Raw genomic sequence first — 13,596 nt, forward strand, 5'->3', positions numbered from 1 at the left:
ACTAAGGAGAAGGTGCTTGGAAAGCTGAGGAGTCTGAAGGTAGATAAATCAACTGGACCAGATGAGCTACCCCCAAGGGTTCTGAAAGAAGTAGGTGAAGAGATTGTGAAGCATTAGCAATGATCTTTCAGGAATCACAAGATTCTGGAATGATTCTGGAGGACTGGAAAATTGCAAATGTCACTCCACTCTTTAAGAAGGGAGGGAGGCAGAAGAAAGAACATTTAGCCTGACCTCCGTGGTTGGGAAGATGTTAGAGTCCAATATTAAGGATGAGGCTTCAGGGTACTTGGAGGCACATGGTAAAATGTCACTCCGCTATTTAAGAAGGGGGCAAGGAAGCAAAAAGGAAATTATAGACCTGTTAGCTTGACATCGGTGGTTGGGAAGTTGTTGGAGTCGATTGTCAAGGATGAGGTTACAGAGTACCTGGAGGCATATGACAAGATAGGCAGAACTCAGCATGGATTCCTTAAAGGAAAGTCCTGCCTGACAAACCTATTACAATTCCTTGAGGAAATTACAAGTAGGCTAGACAAGGGAGATGCAGTGGATGTTGTATATTTGGATTTTCAAAAGGCCTTTGACAAGGTGCCACACATGAGGCTACTTAACAAGATAAGAGCCCATGGAATTACAGGAAAGTTACATACGTGGATAGACCATTGGCTGATTGGCAGGAAACAGAGAGTGGAAATAAAGGAATCCTATTCTGGTTGGCTGCTGGTTACCAGTGGTCCTCGTACAGGATACCCTTAAGGTTAACCTCCAGGTTGAGTCGGTGGTGAAGAAGGCGAATGCAATGTTGGCATTTATTTCTAGAGGAATAGAGTATAGGAGCAGGGATGTGATGTTGAGGCTCTATAAGGCACTGGTGAGACCTCACTTGAAGTACTGTGGGCAGTTTTGGTCTCCTTATTTAAGAAAGGATGTGCTGGTGTTGGAGACAGTACAGAGAAGATTCACTAGAATGATTCTGGGAATGAGAGGGTTAACATATGAGGAACATTTGTCCACTCTTGGACTGTATTCCTTGGAGTTTTGAAGAATGAGGGGAGACCTCATAGAAACATTTCGAATGTTGAAAGGCATGGACAGAGTGGATGTGGCAAAGTTGTTTTCCATGTTGGGGGAGTCTAGTACGAGAGGGCATGACTTAAGGATTGAAGGGCGCCCATTCAGAACAGAAATGCGAAGAAATTTTTTGAGTCAGAGGGTGGCGAATCTATGGAATTTGTTGCCACGGGCAGCAGTGGAGGCCAAGTCATTGGGTGTATTTAAGGCGGAGATTGATGGGTATCTGAGTAGCCAGGGCATCAAAGGTTATGGAGAGAAGGCAGGGGAGTGGGACTAAATGGGAGAATGGATCAGCTTATGATAAACTGGCGGAGCAGACTCGATGGACCGAATGGCTGACTTCTGCTCCTTTGTCTTATGGTCTTATGGTCTTAAAATGGGCAAAACCCAGCATGGTTTCCTTAAGAGGAAATTTTGCCTGACAAATCTGTTGGAATTCTTTGAGGAAGTAACAGGTAGGACAGACAAAGTAGAGTCAGTGAATGTTATGGATTTTCAGAAGGCCTTTGACAAGGTGCCGCACATGAGGCTACTTAACAAGATAAGATCCCACTGTATTACAGGAGAGATACTAACATGTATAGAAGAATGGCTGCCTGGCACGGGGCAAAGAGTGGGAATAAAGGGTTCCCTTTCTGGTTGGCTGCTGGTGACTAGTAGTATTCTGCAGGGGTTGGTGTTGGTACCGCTTCTTTTCATGTTATATCTCAATCATTTGGATGAAAGAATTGATGACTTTGTGGCCAAGGTTGCAGAAGACACAAAGGTCGGTGTAGGGGCAAGTAGTGTTGAGGAAGCAATATGTCTGCAGAAGGACTTAGACAGATTTGGAGAATGGGCAAAGAAGTAGCAGATGGAATATAATGTGGTGAAATGCAGGGTTATGCACTTCGGTATAAAGAATAAAGACATAGATTATTTTCTAAATGGGGGAAAAAATCAGAAATCAGACATATAAAGGGACTTGGGAGTCCATGTGTAGGATTCCCTAAAGGTTAACTTGCCGGTTGTGTCAGTGGTAAGGAAGGCTAATGCAATATTAGCATTCATTTCAAGAGAGTGAGAATACCAAAGCAAAGATGTAATATTGAGGCTTTGTAAGGTATTGTTCAGACTGCACTTGTCATATTGTGAGCAGGTTTGGACCTCTTGTCCGAGGAAAGGTGTGCTGGCAATTCAGAGGGTCCAGAGGAGATTCACGAGAATGATCCCAGGAATGAAAGAGTTAACATATGAGGAGTGCTTGATGGTTCTGAGATTATAATCACTGGAGTTTAGAAGAATGAGGAGGTGATCTCATTGAAACCTATCAAATATAGATAGGTGGAGTGATTGTGGATAGAGTTTTCCTTTAGTGGGTGGGTCTTGGACCAGAGGGAGCAGCCTTAGACTAGAGGGACATCCATTTAGAACAGAGAAGAGCAAACATTTCTTTAGTTAGAGAGTGGTGAATCTGTGGCGTTCTTTGCCACAGACAGCTGTGTAGGCCAAGTCATTGAGTCTATTTAATGCGGAGGCTGATAGGTTCTTGATAGGCATCAAGGGTTATGGGGAGAAGGCAGAAGAATGGGGTTGAGAGGAATAATAAATCATTCATGATGTAATGGCAGAGCAGACTTGATGGACCGAAAGACTTAATCCTGCTCCTATATCTTATGGTCTTATGTTCCTCCATTTTGCTGATGAGTGCCTTAATCTAACCATGACCTTCAATGGGTCTTGGTTCATGGGATGCATGGAATAATATGGGTGTTAGATGCAGCAGAGGGAATTTTGGTGTCAGTGGAAGAGGGATGTAAAAGGGCAAGTTAATTTGTAATGTGAAATAAGCCTGATAATAACTAGTTTTGAGTTTTCTGGTAGGTGATTGAGTTGACTACTGTGCTGACTTTACATGGAATAAGATTAATGTCTAGACTAGGTTTACACAAACTGCAGAGAATATAGGAATGAGGTGTTTTTACAAGTCAATACAGAACTTTAATATCTTATTAAGTGAGCTTAGGGTGATCATAATTTGTAGAATAAAATTTTGCCTATTACTGAAGATAAATTAAAAAAGTAAAACTTTCATGTTCCATGTAAAAAGGGAAGAGAAAAACATATTGGAATTAAAAATGCTGGTTTGCAGCATAGATTTTATCTTTCATCCACACACACACCTCTCTAATGAATGAAGGTCATAATTAGTGCAGGATCACACTTTGATGGACATCTGCATGGATTTAGTTACTCTTTATTCTTGAGCCTTCAGAATTCTCTGCACAGTTTCAGCTCCGCTTTAAGGTTGGAGTCTTTGACTGTTTGCTGAGAAATCATACGAAACCTTGTTACTTTTTATATTACCAGCCTAAGTGTGAGCACCTGCATTTCATTGTGAGATTGAAGTGGAATTACATGTCAGTGGGCAAATGAAATTACTTCCCTACCACTGCACTAACAGCTTTGCGTTATATTTCTCTTTAATCCAAAATTGTATAACTCTTTACAAAAAAAAACACAGGAACAATTGATTAGCTGGTTGGCAGTTCAATGGCATGATTTATGCATTACTTTGAGATTTGATGTGAGAACTAATGGAATCTTAGGTCCATGTCCATCTTTTATCATCCAGATCTATATACATTGAATGAATGTTAAAACTGCTTCCCAACTGATTGGACTTCGATTACTTCAAGGCATTCAAGAAAGAAGAAAGGAAATAGATTTTCAGGTCATAGAATTGTGAGGTGTGTACCACATAATATAAGCAATGTAATGCTATCTCAATTAATGGTGTATTAATTTACGATGCAGATTATGGCGATCTCAGTCAATGGTGAAATTGTCCTAACGATTCCTACTTTAATATACAATACTGAGATTAATCACTTTTTGAAATTTGAGGTTTAAAGTAAAAGAAACATACTGATCTATGTAGTTCAGTTCCATGGAAATCATTAAATAGCATGAAGATTTATTATAAACAATTACCATCTGTGATAATTGCTTAAATGGAATAGTTAGACAAACTGTTAAGGTACATTACTGAGATGCATTTTGTTGCAAAATGTTATTGAGATTAGATTAAAAGTACAGCACTCAATATTTTTATCAAGGTTTTCACATTATGAAGTAAATATCACATGTGTACTTCAATTGCTAAGAAAAATAACTTCATTTAATTAAGAAAAGGAAATGAATGCTCAATAGAATCAGCTAATGTGCGTTTAACAACAATATTCTTCCAAGGCTCCAGAAATTTCATTCATATTGTTAATGAGCAAGGTGCTTGATATTAAATTCCGTATAAATTCACACTTCAGCTTTCTCTTTAGTTAAACTTTGTAGATACTTCTTAATAAAAATATGTGAATTCTACTCACCATCGAATTCTGCCTGTCCAACTCCAACAATTATAATGGACATAGGAAGTTTAGCAGCCTATATAATGAGAAAAATAATACAACAGATTGAGGACTTGTCCAATGGAATCAATTTAGGTTTGAAGAATTAACGTGATAGTGTCCTAATGAAGTAAACCTGTTTAACGACCGCCTTTAGTAGAACCTTTGGAAGTGGTAGCTGAAATAGTGGTAGCAGAAGACAGTTATTTGCAGTGGGTAGATATATAGCAATTTTGGAAAAGACTCGATTTTGAAATTGTGAAAAGTACCATGAAAGTCCTAGGACACATTAACCACACTGCAACCCAGAACAGAATAAGTAGATGATTGACACATCCCAATTTAACTACATATAGTACAAGTTTTTGAATATCTACTGACACTCATGTACTATGTGATGAGATTTCTAGACCCACGAACTACAAATTGTACTTTCCGATGTCCTTCACATGCTGCTGTTTCATGTGCATCTGTCATCACAGACCTTGCCTTTATTTCAAATCAGCATACATAAAGAGCGCTGCAGAAGTTCATAAAATGTCAGTTTAACTTCAGTGGGAAGGTCCAGTTGCTGAAATTATATGAGGTAACTGCTTTGATTACAGCAGTATGTATAAACTAAATTGTTGACTGCCAAGAAAAAATTAGACTTTTTCTGTTACCTATTCATAGACCATGTGTATGGCTGAGCAGTTATAACCAATTTTGAAAGTCTGTCTTAGCTGTTCAAAATATATAATGTTAATTGATTTTGTAAATTAAGCTATAATAATTAAGTGCAAGCTAATGTATGCTCTAATAAAACAACAGCATCTGCAGAATTCCTGTTGTTTGCATATAATAAATCTGTCATTTCTTTGTATTGTTTCAGACTTCAGAGTCAGACATTCAGAAGACAGGCACCCTAGTTTTATTTTTGAGAGCTAGCCTTCCTCCTAATTTACTTGAGAGTAACAACATATGATTGGACAGGGTAGTGATGCAGTGGTTATGTTAATAGGCTAGTAACATATTCATAGAAACATAGAAAACCTACAGCACAATACAGGTCCTGCGGCCCACAAAACTGTGCCGAACATGTCCTTACCTTAGAACTACCTAGGCTTACCCATAGCCCTCTATTTTTCTAAGCTCCATGTATCCACCCAGGAGTCTCTTAAAAGACCTTATCATTTCCACCTCCACCACTGTCACCGACAGGCCATTCCTCGCACTTACCACTCAAACATACCCCTGACATCCCCTCTGTACCTACTTCTAAGCACCTTAAAACTATGCCCTCTCATGCTAGCCATTTCAGCCCTGGGGAAAAACTTCTGACTATCCACACGATCAATGCCTCTCATTATCTTGTACACCTCTATCAGGTCACCTCTCATCCTCTGTTGCTCCAAGGAGAAAAGGCTGAGTTCACTCAACCTATTCTCATAAGGCATGCTCCCCAATCCAGGCAACATTCTTGTAAATCTCCTCTGCACCCTTTCTATGGTTTCCATGTCCTTCCTGTAGTGAGGTGATCAGAATTGAGCACAGTACTCCAAGTGGGGTCTGACCAGGGTCGTATATAGCTGCAACATTACCTCTCGGCTCTTAAACTCAATCCCACGATTGATGAAGGCCAGTGCTCCGTATGCCTTCTTAACCACAGATTCAACCTGCGTAGCAGCTTTGAGTGTCCTATGGACTCGGACCACAAGATCCCTCTGATCCTCCACACTGCCAAGAGTCTTGCCATTAATACTATATTCTGCCATCATATTTGACCTACCAAAATGAACCACCTCACACTTATCTGGGTTGAACTCCATCTGCCACTTCTCAGCCCAGTTTTGCATCCTATTAATGTCCCGCTGTAACCTCTGACTGCCCTCTGCACCATCCACAACACCCCCAACCTTTGTGTCATCAGCATATTTACTAACCCATCCATCCACTTCCTCATCTAGGTCATTTATAAAAATCACAAAGAGTAGGGGTCACAGAACAGATCCCTGAGGCACACCACTGGTCACCAGCCTCCATGCAGAATATGACCCATCTACAACCACTCTCTGACTTCCGTGAGCAAGCCAGTTCTGGATCCACAAAGCAATGTCCCCTTGGATCCCATGCCTCCTTACTTTCTCAATAAGCTTTACATGGGGTACCTTATCAAAAACTTTGCTAAAATCCATATACACTATGTCTACTGTTCTACCCTCATCAATGTGTTTAGTCACATTCTCAAAAAATTCAATCAGGCTCGTTAGGCACGGCCTGCCTTTGACAAAGCCATGCTGACTATTCCTAATCATATTATGCCTTTCCAAATGTTCTTAAATCCTGCCTGTCAGGATCTTCTCCATCAACTTACCAACCATTGAAGTAAGACTCAGTGGTCTATAATTTCCTGGGTTATCCCTACTCCCTTTCTTGAACAATGGGACAACATCCACAACCCTCCAATCCTCTGGAACCTCTCCCATCCTCATTGATGATGCAAAGATCATTACCAGAGACTCAGCAATCTCCTCCTTTGCTCCCCACAGTAGCCTGGGGTACATCCCATCCGGTCTCAGTGACTTATCCAACTTGATGCTTTCCAAAACCTCCAGAACATCCTCTTCCTTAATATCTACATGTTCAAGCTTTTCAGTCTGCTGCAAGTCATCCCTACAATTGCCAAGATCCTTTTCCGTAGTGAATACTGAAGCAAAGTATTCATTAAGTACCTCTGCCATCTCCTCCGGTTCCATACACAATTTTCCACTGTCACACTTGATGGGTCTTATTCTCTCACGTCTTATCCTCTTGCTCTTCACATATTTGTAGAATGACTTGGGGTTTTGAGTTAATGGGGTACTCGAGGAATATAAAGAATGTAAAAAGAACCTTAAGAAAGAAATTAGAAAAGCTAAAAGAGGATACGAGGCTGCTTTGGCAAGTAAGGTGAAAATAAATCCAAAGGGTTTCTACGGTTATGTTAGTGGCAAAAGGATAGTGAGAGATAAAATTGGTCCCTTGGAGAATCAGAGTGGATGGCTATGTGCGGAGCCAAAAGAGATGGGGGAGATTTTGAACAATTTCTTTTCTTCGGTATTCACTAAGGAGAAGGATATTCAATTGTGTAAGGTAAAGGAAACAAGTAGGGTAGTTATGGAAAGTATGACAATTAAAGAAGAGGAAGTACTGACACTTCTAAGGAATATAAAAGTGGATAAGTCTCCGGGTCCGGACAAGATATTCCCTAGGACTTTGAGGGAAGTTAGTGTAGAAATAACAGGGGCTCTGACAGAAATATTTCAAATGTCATTAGAAACGGGAATGGTGCCGGAGGACTGGCGTATTGCTCATGTGGCTCCATTGTTTAAAAAGGGTTCTAAGAGTAAACCTGGCAATTATCGGCCTGTGAGTTTGACGTCAATGGTGGGTAAATTGATGGAAAGTATTCTTAGAGATGGTATATATAATTTTCCGGATAGACAGGGTCTGATTAGGAACAGTCAGCATGGATTTGTGCGTGGAAGGTCATGTTTGACAAATCTTATTGAATTTTTTGATGAGGTTACTAAGAAAGTTGACGAGGGTAAAACAGTGGCTATTGTCTATATGGACTTCAGTAATGCCTTTGACAAAGTTCCACACGGAAGGTTAGTTAAGAAGGTTCAATCGTTAGGCATTAATATGGAAGTAGTAAAATGGGTTCAGCAGTGGTTAGGTGGGAAACACCAGAGAGTAGTGGTGGATAACTGTGTGTCAGATTGGAGGATGGTATGTAGCGGTGTGCCTCAAGGATCTGTACTGGGTCCAATGTGGTTTGCAATATATTTTAATGATCTGGATGATGGGGTGGTAAATTGGATTAGTAAGTATGCAGATGATACTAAGATAGGTGGTGTTGTGGATGATGAGGTAGGTTTTCAAAACATGCAGAGAGATTTAGGACCGTTAGAAGAGTGGGCGGAAAGATGGCAGATGGAGTTTAATGCTGAAAAATGTGAGGTGCTACATTTTGGTAGAACTAATCAAAATAGGACATACATGGTAAACGGTAGGGCATTAAAGAATGCTTTAGAACAGAGGGATCTAGGAATAATGGTGCATAGTTCCCTGAAGATGGAATCTCATGTGGATAGGGTGGTGAAGAAAGCTTTTGGTTTGCTGACTTTTATTAAGCAGAGCATCGAGTATAGGAGTTGGGATGTAATGTTGAATTTGTATAAGGCATTGGTAAGGCCAAACCGGGAGTATTGTGTATAGTTCTGGTCACCAAATTATAGGAAAGATATCAATAAAATTGAAAGAGTACAGAGGAGGTTTACTAAAATGTTGCCTGGGTTTCATCTCCTAAGTTACAGAGAAAGGTTGAACAAGCTAGGTCTTTATTCTTTGGAGCGTAGAAGGTTGAGGGGAGACTTAATAGAGGTGTTTAAAATTATGAGGGGGATTGACAGAGTTGACGCAGTTAGACTTTTTCCATTGAAAGTGGGGAAGATTCAAACAAGAGGGAATGGGTTGAGAATTAGAGGTCAAAAGTTTAGGGATAATATGAGGGGGAACTGCTTTACTCAGAGAGTGGTGGCTGTGTGGAACGAGCTTCCAGCAGAAGTGGTTGAGGCAGGTTCTATGTTGTCGTTTAAAGTTAAATTGGATAGATATATGGACAGGAAAGGTATGGAGGGCTATGGGCTGAGTGCAGGTCGGTGGGAATAGGATAGGGTAAGAGTTCGGCACGGACTAGAAGGGCCGAGATGGCCTGTTTCCGTGCTGTAATTGTTATATGGTTGTATGGTTATATGGTTTTCCTTAATTCTGTCTGCCAAGGCCTTCTCATGGCCCCTTCTGGCTCTCCTAATTTCTTCCTTCAGCTCCTTCCTGCTAGCCCTATAATCTTCTAGATCCCTATCATTATCTAGTTTTTTGAACCTTTAATAACCTTCACCCGAAGGACAGTAAAATTGCAAATGTCACTCGACTTAAGGGGTTAACATATGAGGAGTACTTGATGGCTCTTGACCTATACGCACTAGTGTTTAAAAAAATAAGGGGTGGGGGAGGAAATAATCTCATTGATACCTACCAAATATTGTAAGTCCTAGATAGAGTGGGCGTGAAGAGAACACTTCCAATAGTGGGGGAGTCTAGGACCAGAGGATGCAGCCTCAAAATACAAGGGCATCCCTTTAGAACAGAGATGAGGAGGAATTTGTTTACCCAGATGGTGGAATTCATTGCTACAGATGATTGTGGAGGCCAAGTCACTGCGCATACTTAAAATAGAGGTTGATAGGTAAGGGGAGTGGGGTCAAAGGTTATAAGAAGATGGCAGGGGAATAGGGTTGAGAAGCATAATAAATCACCCATAATGGATTGGTAGAGCAGACCTAATGGGCCAGATAACCTAATTTTGCTCCTATGTCTTGTGGTCTTACGATCTAAGACCAACAATTCAAATTCATATCTCTCCATGACAGACAAGGACTTTAAATTCAAACAATGAGGTGGAAATTAAGCTGAACAAAAAAACTTTAATAATGTTAACAATTGGCATGTGGAATTAAAATCTTGTCATTAGGGGAAAGAAAATGCCATTTTTACCTTGTCCGGCTTATGTGTGACTCCAGACCCCACCAGTGTGGTTGACTCTTTTCAATGGCCTTACAAGCAGTAGGTTCAAGGGCAATTATGGTTGGGCAATTAAAGTTGATAAATATCAATAATTTGAAAGCTCAGGGGAGGTTATTGAATCTTTCAAGATAGTTTGCATATACCTGGTAATGTTAACAAGTTGTTAATAAGCTATTAGATACACATAGGAAGTTCCTGTCCCTAAGAATATCATTAAAAGACAATTCTAAGAGTTGCTTTGTTTTAAAAGCTAAGTGTTGCATAAATCAGTACTGTCCTATATTTACGACAAAGCAACACTAAACCTCTGATTGGGGAAGTTTAATCCATTCATAATAAATGCTTATATGAACTTTTCTTTTAACTCAGAGGTTATCCAATTTATTTATTTTACTGCCCATTTATCTTATCAACCATTGCCAAGATCAAAGTTCTTTTCATCGTCTTTCTATTTTTTGTAAAGTAGCAAGGATCAATAACCTGTTTAGAATTTTAAAAATGACTACAGATAGAAAGCAGTGATTAAAACTAAATTATGCATTGAAATTTATTGTCGTGAATGTGAAGGAACTTAAACAGTAGAGAAAGTATCAGTTCTGTGCCACTATGAATCTGAATAAATAGTCACAAGCTATCTTAAAAAAGATAAATTTAGAACCTCGCAAACACGAGGAAATCTGCAGATGCTGGAATTTCAAGCAACACACATAAAAGTTGCTGGTGAATGCAGCAGGCCGGGCAGCATCTCTAGGAAGAGGTACAGTCGACGTTTCGGGCCGAGACCCTTTGTCAGCACTAACTGAAAGAAGAGCTAGTGAGAGATTTGAAAGTGGGAGGGGGAGGGATGGAGCCAAGAGCTGGACAGTTGATTGGCAAAAGGGATATGAGAGGATCATAGGACGGGAGGCCTAGGGAGAAAGAAAGGGGGAGGGGGGAAGCCCAGAGGATGGGCGAGTCGGCAACAAGTTCACCTGCAACTTTTAAATTTATAACCTATTATGAATCAGATGTTGAACTGGAGTGCAGCAGTTAGAGTTCATGCATTAACAACCAATAATTCACTGAGAAGCACACATATATCGACAAGCTTTACAACTATACTCAATATTTTCAAAGCTTAAATATGTATTGTTGCTCTTTCTTTGAGGAATATGTCAAAAGGCTTGGATATCAAGGCTCTTAATAGATTTGTGCTCCTTGTATATTTTGGCAGACAAAAGCCTAAGCAACATCCATGAAATGCGTACAACTAGTTTAGGAAAATAAAATACATGAGGGTACCACATTGAAGATAACTGGCAAAAATAAAAGCTTATGTTGGAGGAGCTAACTTGGTAGTAAACTGAGAGTAAGCATACATGTGTCCTTATCTGGTTACCAGGGTGTAACAGGTAGATGTAACAGGTATCAGTGCTGGCAACTCAGCCTTTGCAAGCTATATTAGATGAAGATACAAAGATAGATACAAAAGTTAGCTGAGAAGCATACTATCGAAATGTTGAGAGATTGCAGAACTCTGAGATGTAGAGGGATCTGGTGTTTTATCTCAAGACCCATAATTAATTAATTTATAGATACAATATATTATAGTTAATAGATCACCATTGTTTCTTGGTAAAGGAACTAAATACAGAAATAGTAAGGCTTCTTTTATATTGGACATTGGTGAGGTCACATTTGGAGTATTGTGCATAGCATTGATCTTTTTGTCTTATGAAAATAATGTTAATAGTGTCGCAGCAGAAAGATCAGTGAAGGTTTATGGAACAAATATCTGGAAGGGTTAATGTCATATGTGGAAATGTTTTGCATCCACAGGAGTGTAGAAGTGTTAGAGGGGACTTGATTGAATCATATATGATCTGAGAGGTCTTGACAGGGTGCATTTTGAAAGAAAAAAATGTTTCATCTTGTGGAATAATCTAGGACTATGAGTCATTGTTTAAAAGTAAGTGGCTGCCCATTTAGGACACAAAGAAGCAAAACATTTTCTCTCACAATCAAGAGATTTTGAATTGTATTTCTCTAAGGGTGAATGTTTTAAAGACAGAAGTGAATAGATTCTTAATTAACAAAGAAATTAAAGATTGCAGGTGAGTAGATGGGACTGTAGAGTCCAAGATACAATCTGATCACCAAAAATTTTAAAAAATGGGATTGATGAATTAGTGCGAATGGTTGGCTGATGATCAGCATGGACTCAGAGAGGTGAAAGGTTTGTTTCTGTGCTGTATCACTCTATGAACCCTATCAATGATCTTGTGAAGTAGAAAAGCATTCTCGAAGGCAGAATGGTCTACGGCTGCTGCTAATCCATATGTCTGTACTTTTCAAGTCGATTGACCATAAGCCGCCTTCTCCCCGTAACATTTGATGTTCTTACTAATCAAGAACCTATCAATCTCTGCTTTAAATATAACCATTGACTTGGTCTGCACAGCCAAATTACATAGAATGTAATGTAACAGGTCATTCAACCATCTTCTCCCTGCTGGTGTTTCTGCTCTCCCCACCATTACCACTTCCTTCCATTCCTCTCTTCCTCGACCTGTTTCTGTGTGGTTCACCTCTCATTTTCAGACCAGTCGGGAGGGTGGGCGAGCAATGGCCAGACATGCAGGTGCTTTGGGAGTCATTGTATTTAGTGCAGCTGGCTGTTGCACCGAGATCCGATGTGACAACATTTTATGTGTGGTGTGTGATTAGGTTTCAGAGGCATTGGAGTCAATTAAATAATAACTCGCAAAAGGAAGAGATAAATACTTTAATGGAGGAAAAAGGCACAAGGAAATGTGGAAAGAAGAGTGAGTGGGACTATCCGGAGTTATCTCTGAGGAACTGACACACACCCGGTGATCTGCTTGGCCTCCGTTTTTGCCATATTGTTTTATGTATGTTTAAAAGGTAAATCACCCACTTACAGTAAGTTTGGCCACTTAACTGTACTAGTGACTTCCTCTAATAACTTCATAAGAAATTGATTTTCTGTAAACCATTTCTCACTGACACACAGAAAGCCAATTGCAACCTACCAATGGAGCATAATCTGTCATTTGCTTTCGACGCTAATTCCAGGAACTGAACACACGTTCTTTTCATCACAACAATGCAAACAAAAATCTCAGCATCCGACCCATTTTATGCTTCAGAGATAAGTTGAAAATTACCCCTGTTGTTTGCTGATAAAGTCTGATGTATTTTCACAGGGTTATGCTGTTATTTTCATGATAGAATGAAGCAATTTTAGATGGGCCTTTATATGGGGATCAGTAACCGTTTGTAATTAAATTGGTAATCCCACTCAGAAATGGGATTTTAATTACAGATCTGATGTTATATGCAACTAATAACATAATGCTTGAAGCCTGTAATCTTGTTTGGGGTTATGTCCCAAAGTTGCCTAAGCAACCAGAAACTTTCACTTTGATGCTTTTTCATCCAATAAAATAAATATTTACACTGGATTCTTTATAGCACAAGAGGCAGGTGTATTATATCTGCATCTTGGGTGTTGTTTCACAGTAAG

General features: G+C 39.7%; 1 protein-coding gene across 5 annotated transcripts in view; it reads right to left on the reverse strand.

Moving 5' to 3' along the window:
- LOC134355512 (copine-8-like) overlaps positions 1 to 13,596 on the reverse strand; it is a 674,862-nt gene that overhangs the window by 6,042 nt on the left and 655,224 nt on the right. For all 5 annotated transcript variants that reach the window (XR_010020101.1, XM_063065493.1, XM_063065495.1 and 2 more), the window contains one exon: positions 4,443 to 4,500. Coding sequence is in view for 4 of the 5 variants with exons in the window: in XM_063065493.1 (XP_062921563.1) it covers positions 4,443 to 4,500 (58 nt within the window). In the remaining variant the exon portion in view is untranslated. The remainder of the gene's footprint in view (positions 1 to 4,442; positions 4,501 to 13,596) is intronic.

This window comes from Mobula hypostoma, chromosome 13, assembly GCF_963921235.1.
Source record: "Mobula hypostoma chromosome 13, sMobHyp1.1, whole genome shotgun sequence".
In the NCBI taxonomy this organism is placed as follows: domain Eukaryota; kingdom Metazoa; phylum Chordata; class Chondrichthyes; order Myliobatiformes; family Myliobatidae; genus Mobula; species Mobula hypostoma.